Source organism: Dendroctonus ponderosae, unplaced genomic scaffold, assembly GCF_020466585.1.
Source record: "Dendroctonus ponderosae isolate FM_Combo_2020 unplaced genomic scaffold, Dpon_F_20191213v2 Dpon_F_20191213_4, whole genome shotgun sequence".
Classification (NCBI taxonomy): domain Eukaryota; kingdom Metazoa; phylum Arthropoda; class Insecta; order Coleoptera; family Curculionidae; genus Dendroctonus; species Dendroctonus ponderosae.
This window is the reverse complement of record NW_026018611.1, coordinates 6,980,786-6,998,300: the sequence shown is the minus strand read 5'-3', so window position 1 is coordinate 6,998,300 and position 17,515 is coordinate 6,980,786. Positions and strand designations below refer to the sequence as shown.

General features: G+C 33.0%; 4 protein-coding genes across 7 annotated transcripts in view; 2 read left to right on the top strand and 2 right to left on the bottom strand.

Moving 5' to 3' along the window:
- The window catches only part of LOC109537097 (tumor protein p53-inducible nuclear protein 2), a 29,581-nt gene extending 21,586 nt beyond the window's left edge, over window positions 1-7,995 (top strand). For all 3 annotated transcript variants that reach the window (XM_019903659.2, XM_019903661.2, XM_019903662.2), the window contains 4 exons: window positions 1,910-2,005; window positions 2,066-2,294; window positions 4,214-4,506; window positions 4,560-7,995. In XM_019903659.2, the coding sequence (XP_019759218.1) occupies window positions 1,913-2,005; window positions 2,066-2,294; window positions 4,214-4,506; window positions 4,560-4,715 (771 nt within the window). In that variant the 5' untranslated portion in view covers window positions 1,910-1,912 and the 3' untranslated portion in view covers window positions 4,716-7,995. The remainder of the gene's footprint in view (window positions 1-1,909; window positions 2,006-2,065; window positions 2,295-4,213; window positions 4,507-4,559) is intronic.
- The window catches only part of LOC109537094 (uncharacterized aarF domain-containing protein kinase 5), a 44,546-nt gene extending 27,809 nt beyond the window's left edge, over window positions 1-16,737 (bottom strand). The window contains exon 1 of one of the 2 annotated variants that reach the window (XM_048665943.1): window positions 16,597-16,737. The gene's annotated coding sequence lies outside the window, so the exon portion shown is untranslated. Of the gene's footprint in view, window positions 1-10,296; window positions 10,654-16,596 lie in introns of those variants that run through there. The other variant, XM_019903654.2, reaches the window with a different exon arrangement.
- Window positions 13,222-14,065, bottom strand: LOC109537098 (transmembrane protein 170A). Its single transcript, XM_019903663.2, has 3 exons — window positions 13,868-14,065; window positions 13,601-13,805; window positions 13,222-13,490 (listed from the first exon to the last, which is right to left on the bottom strand). The coding sequence occupies exons 2-3, from the start codon at window positions 13,715-13,717 to the stop codon at window positions 13,245-13,247; spliced, it is 363 nt and encodes a 120-aa protein (XP_019759222.1). The 5' UTR covers window positions 13,718-13,805; window positions 13,868-14,065; the 3' UTR covers window positions 13,222-13,244.
- LOC109537099 (craniofacial development protein 1) lies at window positions 14,228-15,812 on the top strand. The gene is made up of 4 exons (XM_019903664.2): window positions 14,228-14,705; window positions 14,841-15,121; window positions 15,179-15,402; window positions 15,466-15,812. Exons 1-4 carry the CDS (start codon window positions 14,498-14,500, stop codon window positions 15,572-15,574), a joined length of 822 nt encoding a protein of 273 aa, XP_019759223.2. The 5' UTR covers window positions 14,228-14,497; the 3' UTR covers window positions 15,575-15,812.
- Window positions 16,738-17,515: the final 778 nt, after the last annotated feature.

Genomic DNA, 17,515 nt, shown 5'->3' with positions numbered 1-17,515 from the left:
CGAGTTGAATTCGATTGAATGCAAACATTGGTAGAAAAATAAAAATAAATTAAATTTTTGGCACTAGAAATCAAAAGCACGGAGAGAAATATGGAGGAAAACAAAGTGTTTTTTTAATGAGGGATCTACAGTTTTTCGTTGAGAGTTATTTTGGACCACCCTCTATATTTTCTCTAACGTCTGCTATAAATGTTTAATTTATTTGGTGTAAATGTTTTTCAAAGTTGAGGATTATTTATTTTTATTGTCTCTGCAGTAACGCAATTAACCTTTTTTTTGAAGATGCACAAGCAAAAGTCGTTTGTCCTAAAAAATGATAGAAATCCAAAAAAGTAGCACACACAAACTTCTGAAACCTTAATAACTAAAAATAAAGTAAATTATTAATTTTCAATAAATATCTGGTGGTAGAAAAAAATAATCTCTAGGTATACTAGAAAAAGTGCTGTATACTAAAAAAAAACATGTACTAGGAAGAAAGGCTTATTACTTTTGCGAAATTACTCTGGTTGATGGACGTGTATTTTGCGGACACTATTAACCGTATGGGATGGAACTAATTGAGTGTTAATGGAAACATTACAGAGCACTGGTCGCATAAAATTAGTTAGAGCGGCAGTTTAATTTCTTCCTGTACTTGACATTGTTCCGTGACTTTCTACTCTAGGAAATTGCGTTGTTACCCATATAACTGAGTGCGAAATTACATTTAATTGAAACCTTATTTCTAGATTTAGCTGATAAGTGCCAATATCCGCGTCTCATTTAAATGGAAATGCCATTTTCTTGCCAAACTATGTAATAAGTTAAAAAATCATCAGCAATTAGCAAATGAAACAGTGCCTAACTCATAGTGTTTGAAATAGTCGCAGTTGACTCACGTCGAACATAACAATGAGCAGAACGAACCTTGGAACCTGTAAAAAAGCAGTTCTGCCTAAACGACTGTCGGTTCACACTTTGCATTTCGACTAATCACTATTCATGCACCATAATAATATATTTGGGTGTCCTCATTACGCACAATAACCTGTTCATTGTGAAGATATTAAAATATGTAAACTCTTTGTTGGAATGCAATAGTTTTTCCATGCGAGTGTGCGGCTTTTATATTATTAATCTATGTTTCAATCAACAATCATCTCGATGCACTTTGCTACACACTAAGAACAATAAAAAACTCAAGTGCCTGCCGTTAGATATTCATTGCACTACAAGCTGGATCTGCTTTAGAACTTATTGCGCCGGAAAGCTGCTAATCAACGTCCATTTATTTAAATTGGTCAGTAGGTTAATGTCTAAAGCCGCTAGCTAGCAATCAATTGAAATTTACCAGGGCTTTTATCATACAGCTGATTTCACATTTAATATTTTTGTCCAATTAATGTGAAGCTCATTTCCATATAGCCTCTTCAAACGCATCTAATATCAAACTGATTTTATTCAAGTCCAGCTTTAAGAACACCTACTAGAATCTATTTAAATATTTTTGCATATTATCTCGCAAGTGCCGCGAATTAAATGACTGTTGGAAATGCGAGTTAAAAAAACCAAGCACTTTTCAATAAAAAACAATTGACTGCATTTTAAATTAATGTTGGTAGAACACTAGCGCGCTCTGTATCTCGCATATAATGGGCATAGCAACTTAAATTTTCCATTAAAAGGTGGGAAATGCATATTTCTCAGTAGTTATTCATCAATAGTTGATTGCTTTGTTGGGAAATTGTGTCAAGATCAATATTTTTTCAATTCTTTGAATACAATCATTTTATTGCTAGTTTCTGCGTTGATAATGATCCTTGAACAAAGCGCGCTTAGAATAGAATTAATTGCGACAACTGGACAGGGCTAATGTGTAATTAAAAAGTGTTTATAATAAGTATTTATCAGACTGTTTCTTTTGCAGACAATGCTCCAAAATTTGGCAAGTTACCTTCTAGGCGGCACTACAACTAATCCAGGCCAAGCTGGAGGGGCCCTTAACAGCGACAGTGACAATAGGGTAAGTACTAGGCCTCTACAACTATTCCAGACAAGCTCTAATAAATAACGTTTTTTAAAGGTGGCACTGCGTACGACTGATTATGACGATGGATGGACGATGGTTGATCGCGACTCGGAGGGCAACTCGGATGATTCCTCGCACGATTCGGCATCTGAGGACGATAGCGACAGTGGGATGGACGTTGTGCGACTCGGACGTGCGAGTTCAGTCGACTCGCTCGTTCACGTTCACGCTATGGAAGAAAGCTGGTTCGTGACCCCGCCGCCCTGTTTTAGTTCTCAAACAGGTACAAAGAATCGACTAATTATGTTCGTAAGGTTCAAAAAATGCTCAGAATGCATTTTTCCATAAAGGAATTAAGGACAAACTCAATCTTCGAGCTTCATACCAGAGTCAAATGAATTTATGCTAAAATGTGTGAAATTTTAATTAATTATTTAAAATATGACCTTAATCAGCAGGCGTAAATTGATCTATGCAAGTAAAACAGGGTGATTCATAATTTTAAATGTACAATATGCATAAAGTTTTCTTTCCTTGAGGGCGAGTCTAAATCGGGCACATAATCCTCCTAATAGAGGAATGACTTCAGCTGCAAAAAAATCTGGGGCAAGGTATAGATGTAGCTTTTCTTAAAAAAAAATCGTTAAAGTTAGAGATCAAGGAAAATTGCGTTAAACTTTCTAGTGGTTTTCAGCGCTTGGTGTTAGTGCTTGTTTCTATCAAAAGCGAAACGGTCCAAGTCGTTTCTTAAGAGTATTGACTTCGGGTTCAGAAAAATCTAATAGTTAAGATGTCGCTTTTTTTCAAAAATTTCTTACAAGTTTGGGAAAGGAAAATTTGCGACAAACCTTCAAATGGTTGCTTCGCGCTTTAGAGGAGTGCCTGTTTCCATTAAACAGAAAATGGTCTTAAGCGATTCTTAGGAGTATTGACTTTAGATTAAAAAAATCTTATGTAAGCTAAATATGTAACTTTTCTTCAAACATTTCGTTAAAGTTTGATATCAAGGAAAATTTGCGTGAAACCTTCAAACGGTTTTTCCGCGCTTAAGGGTAGTTCATGTTTGGATAAAATCGAAAATGGTCTGAATCGTTTCTTAATTGACTTCAGAATCAAAAAATTTTGATAGAAGGTAAAGATGTAGCTTTTCTTCAAAAATTTCAAGACCAAGGAAAATTTGCGTTAATGGTTTCTCCGCGCTTAAGGGTAGGGTATGTTGCTATTAAACAGAAAATGGTCTTAGTCGTTTCTTAAGACTTCAGCTTCAAAAAAAATATGATAAACGGTAAAGATGTAGCTTTTCTTAAACATTTTCGTTTAAATTCGAGATGAAGACAATTTTGCGTTAAACCTTCAAATTGTTTTTCCGCGCTTGGTGATAGTGGTGGTTTCTATAAAACGCAAAATTTTTACTTTCTGCGGCCATTGCTACTTTTTCCGAAGAACTTGCCAAAACTAAATAAACAATAAACTATTATTTGCAAATTTTTCTTCGGAAAAGGCATTAATGGCCGATGAAAGTAAAGTTAAACAACGATTAAAACCACATTTAGGAATGTTTTCCGGGCTTTTGAATGAAGCCCGGAAAACATTCCTAAATGTGATTTAACCGGCCGTGAAAGCCTTCATAGTCTGATAAAACGATTAAAACCGTTTTGAATTTTATAGAAACAAGCACTATAACAGAAAGCGCGGAAAAGCACTCAAAGGTTTAGCGCAAATTTTCCTTCACCTCGGACTTTTTGAAGAAAATCTACATCCTTACCTTCTTTCAAGCCCAGCTGTAATTTTAAAAGGAAACGCTCTTGCTACTATCATATTGATGTTGTGAGCTGAACTTGATCAGAACACGTGAAAAAATTATGTGTTCAAATAACGAAGGAAAGCTCAGAAATTGAGTTTATTCGTCCTGCAAGTGGGGCGAAACTAAAGGCTGATAAAGCAATAATAATTCATTTCGCAAAAAATTGCTTCTATGTTGATTATTTGTTAATTTCTAGCAGGTGAATTTTCAGTGTCCCTTCTAAAATTTCTAGAATTATTAATTTTGATGATGGATTCGCTTAACAGTCTTTTTAACAATTTTTTGTTGAGTTCCGTTTATGTTCTGAGATTCTCTGTGTTAAGTACGAAAGAACATATTTTACCCATTAATATCACGGTCACCACAAAATTACAACAAGAGTTTTTCTATACAAATAGGTCCTGTTCAGTTGCGAACATCGCCGCTTGAAAATCTCCTAATCGAGCATCCATCGATGAGCGTGTATCAACGTACTGGTAGCCGTCATCCCCATCTGCATTCCCCTGCTCGATCTAACGCATCCGAAGGAGCAATTGTGGTTGAAGAGGAAGTGATGGAGGACAGTACTGTTGCGGAGGGATCGATGGTGGTTTACTGTCGTCCTCATTCTCCTGCACGTCGCGCTAGACCTACAGTGCTTGTTAGCGGAATCCACGAGGTCCAACTGCTGAAGCATCGCCAGGCGCAAAAGGTAGAAGGTGAAGGTTTGCCTCGGAAGCAAAATTCTAACTTTAAGAGTTTTAGATCCAAACGAAGAAGGTGGCCAAACAATTAACACGTGGATACTTGAAGCGTGCAAACAAGGCTCGTGAAGTGAACGGTCATAACTACAATCCACGACGCAAGGAACGCAGCCAAGGTTCGAACCGTTCACATGCTAGCAATAACCGCAAATGTTAAGGCACTTACAATATTTTGATCTCAACTAAACCCGCTGAAGAAAGGCAAACAATAGAATATAGCTTTTCTCCGTAGGTATGTAAATTAATGTATGTAATTTAAGGCAAGGAAATAACTCTATCAAAATACTGTTTTCTGCAATATTGAAGTTCCATTTCTTAACTAGTATTTAAAATATTTTTTTTAACGCACAATGACGAGCTGACGAGGGATTAGGAACTTCACCGCTGCAAAAAATGATCCGCAACGTTCAATTTAGAATCAGTTAGTGGCTAAGCTTAGAAGCCATAAAAAGGAACGTGTTGATTCCAATAAAAAAAACGTACCTGCTAAAATAAGTTTGAAGTCTGAGGATTTTCAACACTCTGTTCCTTCGGATAAACTGATAATAATCACAAAAAATACAAGCTTAATTCAAACATCCAAATTTTTTCTGTGTTCAATTTATGCGTTTTATCGGGGAATAGAACAAATCATCTATTTCACTTTAATAAGAAAAGATCACTTCTATGCTTTGTAAGAAAAATACTTTAGCTTAGTGCGTGGAAACTGCCTTCATCGCAGCTTGTAAATATTTTTACCGGCAAATCGAGTCAACCATCACCACGACATTACCTCTCTAATTCGGTTAGGACAAATAATCTATTTCACGTTAGTATTTATTTCATTTAACCGTATTATGATTAATGATCATTCATCATAGTGCGCGGAAACATACAAAGAATATATAAGAAAGACAAAAGAATCTTAATTCCATACTTGACTTAGATCGTCCCGGCTTGATTTTTTCGTTTAACCACGAAAGAAAGGGTTCTTAGTGGGAAACCCAGCCAATCATCATCACCAGATTCACTCTAATTCTGTTAATAAGCTGGCAATGTATACACTTTGTATCTAGAAAAAAATTTATTGAGAAATGTCTGATCTGCTTTTTACCTATTTATGCGAAAAGTTCATTTAGCAATCTGCTATTTTGCGTTTAGAAATCGATCTGAACTTGATAGTTGATTTGATTTGCATTGGTCTAAATTATCAGTTACACGAAACTACTATGTTGTACCCACTTAGCTATCAAATGCTTAATTAAAAAAATATTTTCTGAGCTTAGCAATTATCCTTTACCACCACTACAACTTGCCCTAAATTGTAATAAAATTGATATGTGTTCAGTAGGCATATTATTTCAAATCTATATCATGATAGTTCCTTCCAGATTTTTGTCATATATTCTAGCATACAATATGTTGTTTTGACGTATGGGAATATAAATTAAAAAACCCTACGTCAAAATTGTCTTAATGGAAAATCGGGAGCGAACTTTAGAACGTAAGGTCTGGTTGTACAATAAGGCGCAATTCTACAAAATTATTTAAAGCACCGTAGTGTGTTCATTAAATGAATATAAAAATTGCATGCTTTACTTCATGAGTGTATAATATTAGAATGTTGCGGACATGGTTTATTACTTGATATATCACGATATGAGAAAAGGAGCAAGCACTAGGCCCCAATAAGCAAAATACGATTTTGCTTGTTGTGGCTACTTAGCGCCAAATAAAACCATTTGTATATTTAAATAATTAAAAATCCAGTTTATTATATTAATTCGGTTTTCTTATCGGCTTCTAATTACGGGGAAAATCACGGCCATTCGAAAAAAAAAACGTTTTAGTATTCAATAAGTTTAAGAATGTATCTTATTTAAAATGTACAAATTCTCTGCGAAAATTAAAATTTTCATTTTTATTTTTCAAACTGGGCATTGAATATGAAATTTGGTCAGTTCAATTTAATTTAAACCTGTACATAATTGTAAAATAATGTGTTGCGAACTTTTTGTAAATATTAAAAAACTAGTGTAGTACTACAACTAATTACTGCAGAATTTATGATTTATTTTTGTAAAAACCGAGACTATTTGAAAATGTCTTTTACATAATAATAGCTTATAAATATGTAAGATTCACTAACGAAATATATATCTAAGTGTAAATTTTATAAACCAAATTAGCAGTAAAATCATTTAGATAAAAAGGGAAATCATCAGAGCAATCTGTGATAAAAACTATTTTTCTAGCCTGAACTCCAAAAGACATTTTTAAATAGAATACACTTTAATCCAAGTATTAAGAACACTGTAATATAACATAGCCGTTGCCATTATTGCATTGTTTCAAAATTTATTATTTATGACATATTTATTTTATTTATCTTCATTAGATAGTTAATTGTGGCAACCAATTTAGTCAAGGGCACTTTGTCTCATCTCATGCTGACAATATGTAATAATGAAAAAATAATTAACTTCTGGCTCTAATTCATTGTTAAAATTATTGTCATCAAATTACTTTTTTCTTAGGAATTCGATTTGTTAATCCGCCATCCACAGAAATAAAAGTACAAAAAAAACAAATATCAAGGGCGAGTGTAAATGCATAAAAAAGTTCCAGAGACAGAACTTTTCATATATATACTGTATGTTTGAAGGATCTATTTGCCTTTTGAAATATTTCCAACAAAACATATTAGCTCTGCTGCTAGAGGTGCATCGTTTTGCTATAAGTATTTGATAAGTTTCTGTTAATTAAGGTACCTTACAATAATTAACAACTTCTACACGTAAGTGATAAATGTAGGCTCTCATAAAATGTAATTGTGAATTTTAAACATATTATCTTTAACAAATGTTTTCTGCAAAAAACTGCACTAAGCTCTATTAGCATTTCCCAAATAAGGTTGTTTAATACCTACAGATTCGGCAAAAACAAACGCTTGATTTGTTGTCAGCAGAAATGAAGTGTTTGTTCTTGAATTCAACACGAAAAAGCAGAATTAGGACGTACTAGGAATCATTAAGCTGATTTACTAATAATTTTTAGCATGTCCACATCACTGAAAAATACTGATTTTATACGCTGCGTTCGAGACTATGTCTAGAATATCTTAGGAAACTGATAAAATCCGTATGAATCGTTGCTTGAAAACTTTACATGTGTACGCTATGTATGAGTAAACATGTAGGATGCACGTATATATGTTAGATTCTAAAAGTTTTAATATTGTGTGAAGGTAAAATGTAGAGTGAAACATGGTATAATTACATATAATAATTTAGAACTTATCTGACAAAAGTGATGCAAAAAAATTGAAAAAAAGGGTGTGTGAATATTTAGTTGTAAGTAGATATTCTCTGTTTTGTGGCGTATTTAAAGTTTACGATTAGAGTGCATATGAGAAAATGTTATAAAAAGTTTAAAAAATAAAATGTACTTATGTTACAGGATGTCGTTTTCTTTTAGACCCTCATCCAGTCAAAAGAATAACCTGCGATGGTTTCTCAATTATTTTTACAACTGTTATTTACGATTTTCACTGTTTGTTTTTACGGTGTGGCTTTTTTGAGAAAAAAAACAATATGTTGAATAGTATGCCAGTAATGGCAATATCCCAAAATACATCTACATTTGCATTTATTAAATACGTGACACCCTGTATCTTAAAAACGAAAGCACAGATAGAAAAAATGTTTCTTTTTTTCATGGGGAATCTGGAATCTACAGCATTCCATTGCGACTCTGTAGAGTAAATTGCTTGCAGAATTGACAACTAAAAAGCCTTCTAACATTTTTTTAATTTAAATTTTCATATATTGTAAGTGATATCTTTCAGCTTTTTTAAAATTATTTAAATTTAGTATTAAAATAGAATTCGTCTGTAGGCATAATTCGCATTATGATTAAATAAATCATTGATTATGGTTCAATGGAAATTTTATGCAGATTTATTTATGATTTACACAATTACTATGGTTCCGTATGATTTCGTTCATTAGAAGGTAAAATAAAAAACACTAAATCATTTTCACTAATATTGCATATACATTTGAAAACTTTAGAATGAAAAAATTATAAATACGAAATTATCGATGCCTTTGCTTAAGTTTATCAATTTATCAATGAATTATATTTCTCGTTTTGGGCTGAAAACGCAGATCTAGAACAATCCTGATGTTATAAAAAATCCTTGATAAATAGCTGATTGGGAGCACAAAAACTCAAAAAAATATATAAAAGACGGTTTTATTTCAAAGAATCCCAAGAAAAATGATTTCATAATAATTATTGACTCAGGCATTAGATACCATTTGTTACAGGACTAGCATTTGTACAGTGCATTATTTACATTATTTGGCTATACTACAAGTGATTTTTTATACATAAATTACATAAATATTTTACAAATAAATTAGGAATTGAATAGATTGAAATATACTCTATTCTATCTGCTGCTTAGACTATAGTATATGCTTTTAGCACCATCACATTGATAAAAAAATTACCTCTATAGCCCATTTGTAGTATCCACTTACCTACCTACAGTCATAGTGCACCTTATAAAAAGTGGAGAAAAATAAACGAACAAATTTATATAATTTCCTATAATTTAGAGATATTTTAAGAAACATGATAGATAAAATTCACCAAATTTTTCAAAAACCCTAGATAATTCATCAATTAATATAAAACATCGAGACCAAGGGGCGAAATGGTTGGTTACCTAAGAATTAAATAAATGTCCAGGTGGATTCACCTTTACAAACTAATCAGACGTAAAAATCACTTTTCGTTATAAAACGCACATTTTCCACATTAGAGCTTTGCAGACAATGTACAAAACAACCTCAGCATCAGTGGTTAAAATTACGATTAGAACTTATTGCCCAGATTTCATACAGGTTCAACATGCTTCCTGTTTCACTGTGTAATTATGTCGCAACAAAATGAAATTAATTAACAATTAAAAAGGTAAGAACCCAATTTGAACTCTTCCACATAAAAATATTGTCCTAGCGTTCAGCAAAGGGGATTTTATCACATTTTACCTACATAGTTTTTGTTCTTGTCCCGTGAAAAAGCAACAGTTTTCTATACAATTCTACAAACGATTATTCATATAAAATCGTTTTCCTTTAAGTAAACCGAAACAGCTTTAAAAGGTTCCTTAGAAGATACTGGGTACAAAATGGTAATCCATCGATAATATTACTACAATATGTTGTGTGTATATCAGTTTAATCCACTAAAACGTGGATGGAAAATTCAGATGGCTACTTTCAATTGTACATTCACGATTAGAACACAATTTATTTTAAATTTAGTCTTTAGTCTCAGTTTAATGAGCGAGCGAGTTAATTAGTGCCTCTAAATGCGCATATTTTGTAAATTAAATAATTTATTCAGGACGTCTGAATACAGCACAATAGTAAACGCATGTTTGCGCGTCTTAAAATTCTTATTTAATTATCTTTAAAGTGCAATTCATGTTTGCTTTCTGGAACAAATATTAATTTTTTTAAGTTATTCGATTGAAAAGAATTCATTACAGTTGGCCAAAAGCCAAAATTACATGCGTAATCATCGCAAGATGAAATCTAGAAACAAATTTCTTTGGTGTTTGATTCGAAATTCGATTTAAACTTTATAGCAGAAATGAGAACGCAACATTTCAAATAAATTATAAACCACACATCTGAAGTGATAAGTTAACCTCCACATAACACGTGTTAGCAAAAAATACTTACGAGTTACTCAATAATTCCAGCACACAGTCCAAGCTTTGAATGCAATGGTTTTTATTGAGGGTCTCAAACGTCTTATATTTTAATTATTTGGTTTTTAAATAGTTTATTCACTTTTCTCACGCACGTCGAATTCGGGTAGTATATCGGATTGGAATATCGGACTCAAACTGGTATGTCTGAGTGTGTGATAAGATTACAAAACAACAGCGATATATAACAGAATCAATTAACAAATGTACATGAAAAAATATGTTGTATCAGTCATTCAATACATGTATTTGGTAAATTAATTTATATTCTAACTTGTATAAAATCATTTACACATGCTTTGTTGCATACTTTGCATACGTTGCATAATTGGGACTATTTTTATTTCTACATATGGATATCAAATATTTTTAATATTATTTGATATCAAATATGATTAAACCCATTTCCATTAATATTAGAATTTTCATTTGCCAACTTTAGAATTAATGACTTTAAGTTATGAACGAACAAATGTGTTTATTTATGAATTCTTATGTGTATGTGTAAATGTATGTAGGGAATAAATGAGGCAATGCAAACAATTTTTTCTCTAAAGCTCCCATTTTAAGTAACGCAAGTTACGGGGTTTGAAAGTAAACGTCCAAGAGCGAGAATTAACTGACAGAATCCAAAAAATGCCACAGCAGTTTCAAGAGATTTCCGACCTTTTTGGGAGAATGAGATAATCTAGCGATAGAAAGCTTTTAAAAAATAAACACCCTGTAACTTAGAAAAGAAAATTCGTAGAGAAACTTGATAACAAAACCTTTCTATTTTTCGCTAAACAATTCACTATTTAATTTATTTCCTATCCTCAAATTACGCCCGCTATGGATGTATGGAATATTCTGCATGTAGTGCCTTTTTTGGGTTTTGTATATATTCTTTCATATAATGAACGATGTTTTTATTGAATTTTGATTTACAAATTCCCTTTGAACATCATCTCGCGTTAAAATGTTCATGTTTTTAATTGCTCCTAACGTTATTTATAAGCTGTCGTATTATCTTATAGACTGTTAAGAAATTTAGATTTTAGTTATTCAGACAACCGTGTTTGGTCTTTTGTGGTAAATCATTTTAATTGTTATTAAAGGGTTTATCAAAAGGAGAACCAAACACGGTTGTCTGAAGTACAAAGTTGAGTTCATACATAAATGAATGAAATATTAATGTGCGAGTCTGTATTGTCGGAAATGTAACTCTTGGACTATCTTTTCTGAGGAAACTTTAAACAAAAAATATTGGATTTTTGTTATACTAACTAGACTATTCAAACTCTTTTCAAACCATTTCTTGAAAGAAATACTTTTAATAAATGGATTACGTTGAGCGGTCCTTTTGAATCGCTGCAAATATTAGCGGACAGATCACCATTACATTTTTTATAGGGCTTAATTGCTGCGAATTAATTAAAAAATATTAAGCAAATAGACAAGAGAAGAATCACTGAAGAAAGATAAAATGCATGCAACTTTTCCCTAATTTGCGGTAAATCAATTCGATGGGAAAAATTTATCCTTCCTTATAATAATAATAAACTTTCCTTTTCTGTAATCTGAATTGTCTTATTATACAGAGTGTTTAGAAAATTATTTTTAAGTTTTTTGTTAACTCTTTCTAATAAACTGTTATGATTTGTAATTGCGTTACGGAAACAATCAATCTTCAAAAGTCGAGCATAAACCAGAGCAGCAAATTGGTCAAAATATCTCACTAGCATTCAAAACAAAACAACAACTTATTAGAGGCTTCAGTTTTTTTCTGCGACAACTGTTAAAAATGCGAAGAAATTACAGGAGTGAAGAACATTTTTAAAGGAAATGTAGCTTTAAGGAGCTTTACTACTGCTTGAATTTGCTACCTTGAAAAACCTTCTAGAGGAATTAAAAACAGGGAAAGAAGTACTTATATAATTAACCGATTTTGAAAAATAAAATAAAAATTTATTTTTAAGTAATTTTCAAGATCGACCACTGATTTACAAAAGAAATTATTTGTATTTTAGAAACCTTTACTGAAACCACAGCTAGAGAACCACCACTAAACTTAACACCGGACTAAACATTCGGTAAATAATAAACAACGATACACAATAAGAAAAAGAGGGAAAAGTCGATGCTCACAATGAAATAGATGAAAAAGAATGATTTGCCAAAGGAAAATTTTAATAGCAATAAGTAAACACCTTCAAAAACTCCAAAGGTTTCATCAAGCACTAAAGCTTGTATGATTCAAAAGCAACCCATTCATTTTTTTAGAAAACTCAAACAGAAAATAAAAATAAGGAGTTGTGCGGGCTATAAGTTATTTCGTCTAATAAAACCGGAATAGCTATAAAGATCAAATGAATCGTGTACAAGGAATTTTATTTAAGAAAGAAAAGTTCACGCAGTATCGCACTGTTCAGTTGAATGCAATTGAACCAAACATACGCAATTGAAATACGAATTAACGTATCGAAACCTTTTTCTAAACAGTTGACTAAATTTTAATTAACTGTGTCTTTTATCGCAAACGCTCTAAATACTAATACAAACTACTGCATGATATGGACCGTTTGGCAGCAACTTAGCAACGCTATATATCTTAGGCTTGAAGCGTTTCCATAAAATAGATAAAAATGGTTCTTGCTTATATAGGGTAGAAATAAAAATTGGAGTTTCAACATTGGGTTCTTTCCAATATGCAGAAATTGTCATAATTATTAGTTCAATCATTGGCAAGAACGACACTTTCCAGCTTAACAATAGGAAAACAAAATTGGCTGTTACTAGAACTCGTTGAGATCCTAGTAACGGGAAAATTGAAAAATTTCCTCTAACAACCACCAGATTATTATCTCAGGCAAATCATCACACGAGCTTCTTTTCTGGGAATATCAAAACCCAACAGGTGAGTTTACAATTTATTTAAAATTATAAAGTGGCTAGTATTCGTGTAAAGCCCATACAGCCCATGATAAAGGTTTGGCCGCAGCCCCAAAACAGCGCATACAGGGGATTCATTGGATAACTTGAAGCCCTGTAGACAAAGGCTATGGCCGCACTACTTACAATACCTGTTACTGCTGGAGTTAGTACTCCCATTAAAAGTATTGCTATTGGAAAATATTTTCCAAATTTGTGTTTTCTGAGAGTGAGGAATGCTATAAGAGCTGCAATCTGAAATGACAGAAAATCACTCTAGAATGTTTAATTACGAGGGGCATGAAAGAAACCCAACAATGTTATCAGTGCTGATTAAACTAGTGAGTAAATTACTGGGAACTTACAGTGTGAACCAGTATGGATGAAAACAGGGCCCAGAGGAAGACATGATACCACATCTTAGAAAACGTGTTGAGGGCATCGGGCTGCTGTAACGACAGCACCGTGCCCAAAGAGTCCATGCTAATAAAACGTCGGAGATGGCAGATTATGTGATTTTATATGAACTGCTTTTTAATTTCCCCATTTCGTTGGCTTTAAGAGACGTCCCTGTTGAATGATTCACAGATAACACCAGTTCGCTCAAACTTGGAATGGATGGCAAAACTTACTTTGCATTTCTCTCAATATATGCCAATGACCGATTATACGTACACGGTTTTAAACGGCGAAAACTTTAACGAAAACAACACTAAACACATATTTATGACAAACTTTAACTTTGATTTGAAGTTTCTATTTTATTTACATTTAAATGTCACGGTTTCCTACTGCCAACATTATTAATCCCCAATATGTCACTGTTCACTGTCATTAAACAATTTCAATTTCTGCTGCTGCCTGATGGATAATTTAATTTCGGCACTTTGGACTTGTTTTTTTTAATTACTTCGACTTAACTGATGCAATTAAACATTTAATTTTAGCCATTTTTCCGGACAACATGTCTCAATTAAACTTGTGTTGGTAACACTAACCTCTCGAAGTGCGCTCTATTTGACAGAGACGAGATGAGAAGTTTTTAATCACAACTTTGACAAGAACCTCCAATTCACTTATTGATGTTTGCTGTGAAACGTTTATGTCTATTCCAGATAATTGTTAAACGCTAATCTCTCTGTGAATATCAATTAAGTTCAACAGCAAGCCCGATTTAGATTTTCCACGGGTATAAAGTTCGGTAGTGACTACAATAAATTACCTTGACTACTGTCATTTCCGTGGACTAAGTATCAGAAAAGATGGATAATTGTGATAGATGTCCAGACTCAAGCGATTCTAGCGATGAAGATTATGTTCCTGATAGTAAAATTGAGGATGCAGTCTCTGAAGTCGAATCAGATGGTGATCCAGAAGAGCAATTGTCAGGCTCAGACAGCGAAACTAATAAGAACAAGAAACGGACGAAAAAGCCCAAGAAAAAAGCCAAACTTCCTAGAAAGGCACCTAGTAAGTTGATGAAGATCTTTAAGGCTCAATTAAGACCTGTTGCGGTGCTCATGTACGTTATATATGTCCGAGTTTCGCGTTCTTTTTCATTTTGCCTTAAAGTACACTTGTTAGATCGTATTTTGTTGTTTTAAGGTCCATCTCCTGAAAAATCAACAGCCGAACCTACCAATAACCCAGAAGAACAGAAGAAAAAAGCTGATGATCTATGGGCGGATTTTATGAAAGACACCGGATTTAAGTCCAAAGGCAGTGGTAACAAGACCACTATATCTGATAATTCTTCGAAATCGTCGACTTCAAGTAAAGCCGGTTCTGCTGAGAAGAATCAGGACACATCTCAGAAACCGCCAGCTAAAGTAAAAGTTACTCAAATATTCGAGTTTGCTGGCGAAGAAGTGAAAGTTGAAAAAGAGGTTTGTCAGAGCTTTTTTACATAGCTGGAAAAATCAAAATAATTTCCGTTTCTTCAGGTTAATGTGAATTCAGCTGAAGCCAGACTTTTAGCTAAAGAGACTAGCCAGTCAACAGCCCCCAAAAGGGGGGCGGGTCTTAGTGGTATTGGCAATGTGTTGAGTCAGTTAGCAAAAAAGCAGAAAATTAGCACCTTAGAAAAAACCAAATTGGACTGGGACAGGTTCAAGAAAGAACAAAATATTGATGAGGAGCTGCAAACACATAACAAGGGCAAAGACGGGTAAGTTGATGACATTTTATCTGTTATCAATTTGATTTTACATATGTACTTTTTAAATTTCAGATACTTAGAAAGACAAGACTTCCTAGAAAGGGCAGATCTGCGACGATTCGAAATCGAACGAGAGATCAGAAATGTGGAGCGAGCAAAACGATTTAATAGTACCCTGTGAGAAATTTTAAGGTTCAGTATTTCATGTATTTATTATATTTTGTATCTTATTACATTCCTGATCTGATTTTACTTTCTACTTGATTCTATTGAAATTTTTTTAATGTGACATAATCTGTTACATGGGTGAATATAGGCTATCTGTCCTGGCCCTAGACGTATTTTAAATGTATCATTTTTAATACCGTTTTCTTTATTTTGGGATATTTGCTTTAATTATACAATGTAACTCAAACTGATAAGTGGTGGTCCTTTAAGTCCATCTTTTAATTCATCCCATGCATAATAAGTATTTTGCTGCAAGCAAATCGTGATTTTGTAACACTTTCTGACTCGTGGTTGTGTTTTAAACACAGAAATATTCGCAGTTGCATTTATCTTTAAAATCGCGATGTTTAATTAACATTACCCAACCAGGTATTTAAAAAGTTCAAGCTCCAAATAAAATCTGCATACAAATTTAATCTTTTTTTATTTTTTTTGCGAATTTGAACTAAAACTAGTAGTTACTTTTTGACACTCTTTGAGTTCATTGAGCGTCCCGTGGTCGAAATCGCATGGAAAATGTTTGCTTTTGTTGCTGAAAAGTAATTTTTCTCAAAAACAATTAACTTTAGGGCATTAAACCAAGAGGTCTCTTTTGCTTTTAATTTAATTTTGCCAGTGGCGTATAAGAGGTGGAAACCCATACAATATCCGAAAATATCCACCACTGGCACGTCCAATCAGTTCGAGTAAGGTGCAAAAAAGTAGTTATTAAACCTGGTAATGTGTGTACATTCAAGAGTTGATTCCTATCGTTCAACAGGTTCTTAACATACAAACCAAAATAAAAACAAATTAAAATTTGGACACCCTGTATCTTACACGCGAAAGCAAGCAGAGGGGGAGGGAATGAATCTACAATTTTCCGTTACGAAACTTAATTAGGAACATTCGTATTTAAATTATGTTTTAAAAATATTAAACTGGAAAAACATCAGCTATTCTCTTAAAATACATGTATTGTTACTAGACACTCACCTGGAAATGTGCAGGTTTGAGATCAAAGTAAAAATCCTTCACTAGCACTTTTTCCCAGCACTCACAACGTTCGTTTTATCCACTGAAGTTTTTAAACACTCTGATTTGAACACTAGCTTTATGTTTATTTTAGTTTACGCAATAATGCGTTGAAAGTACGAAAAAAATTTTTATAGAATCTCACACGCCAGATCATACAAAGCAATGTCTATGTCAACGTGTTATTTAAAATCAAATTTAGGAGAGAAGAATAATATAAATTATTCTAAATCAGGGCCGTATTTACGCTTTTTGATAATCAAATTAGATCAGTATGTTATACATCTAGGGCGAGAAGTAAGCTATTATATTCCGATCACTTTTCATTATATATAATATGCGAGTGCAATTGAATTAATTAGAATTTGAATTTTTCATTAATTTTTTGAAGTATCGCAATATTTGCTACCCTCACGTTGTCAAAACTGCCGCAAAATAATTTATCGGTCAAAAAACCGATAAAAGTTCTATGAAAAACTTCCGGGAAATCGCGAAAAATTTGTGAATCTTAAAGTGACAGTGATTTAGAAGTGGAAATGGATGGAACCACACTTAAACCTAGGAGAGTTGGGCAAAATAAAAATAATGGAAAACTTAAACATTTTTTATTACAGTAAAGTCCGCTTATAATGAACCCGGTTATAGTGAACTTTCCGTTAAAACGAACTTTTTTCCTTTAATTGAAACGTCGTCCATAAAGACCAACGTATTTTTTACTGGTTATAACGAACCCGTTTATAAAGAACATCCGGATATAACAATCACTTTTTAGGTTAGTCGTATATTCACTTTCCGTTTATAACGAACTTTCACGCTCAGCAACACCAATCGTGCGGAGTTGTTTATATTAGTGAGAGCGAGAGACAGGCAGTGACTTGTT

Excerpts from the sequence above, each read along its gene's own strand:
- LOC109537098 (XM_019903663.2), bottom strand. The coding sequence starts at position 13,717 with ATGGACTCTTTGGGCACGGTGCTGTCGTTACAGCAGCCCGATGCCCTC. Across the intron at positions 13,491-13,600 it reads CATCCATACTGGTTCACACT|ATTGCAGCTCTTATAGCATT; the intron begins GTAAGTTCCCAG and ends CTGTCATTTCAG.
- LOC109537099 (XM_019903664.2), top strand. The coding sequence starts at position 14,498 with ATGGATAATTGTGATAGATGTCCAGACTCAAGCGATTCTAGCGATGAA. Across the intron at positions 14,706-14,840 it reads ACTTCCTAGAAAGGCACCTA|GTCCATCTCCTGAAAAATCA; the intron begins GTAAGTTGATGA and ends TGTTGTTTTAAG. Across the intron at positions 15,403-15,465 it reads CATAACAAGGGCAAAGACGG|ATACTTAGAAAGACAAGACT; the intron begins GTAAGTTGATGA and ends TTTAAATTTCAG.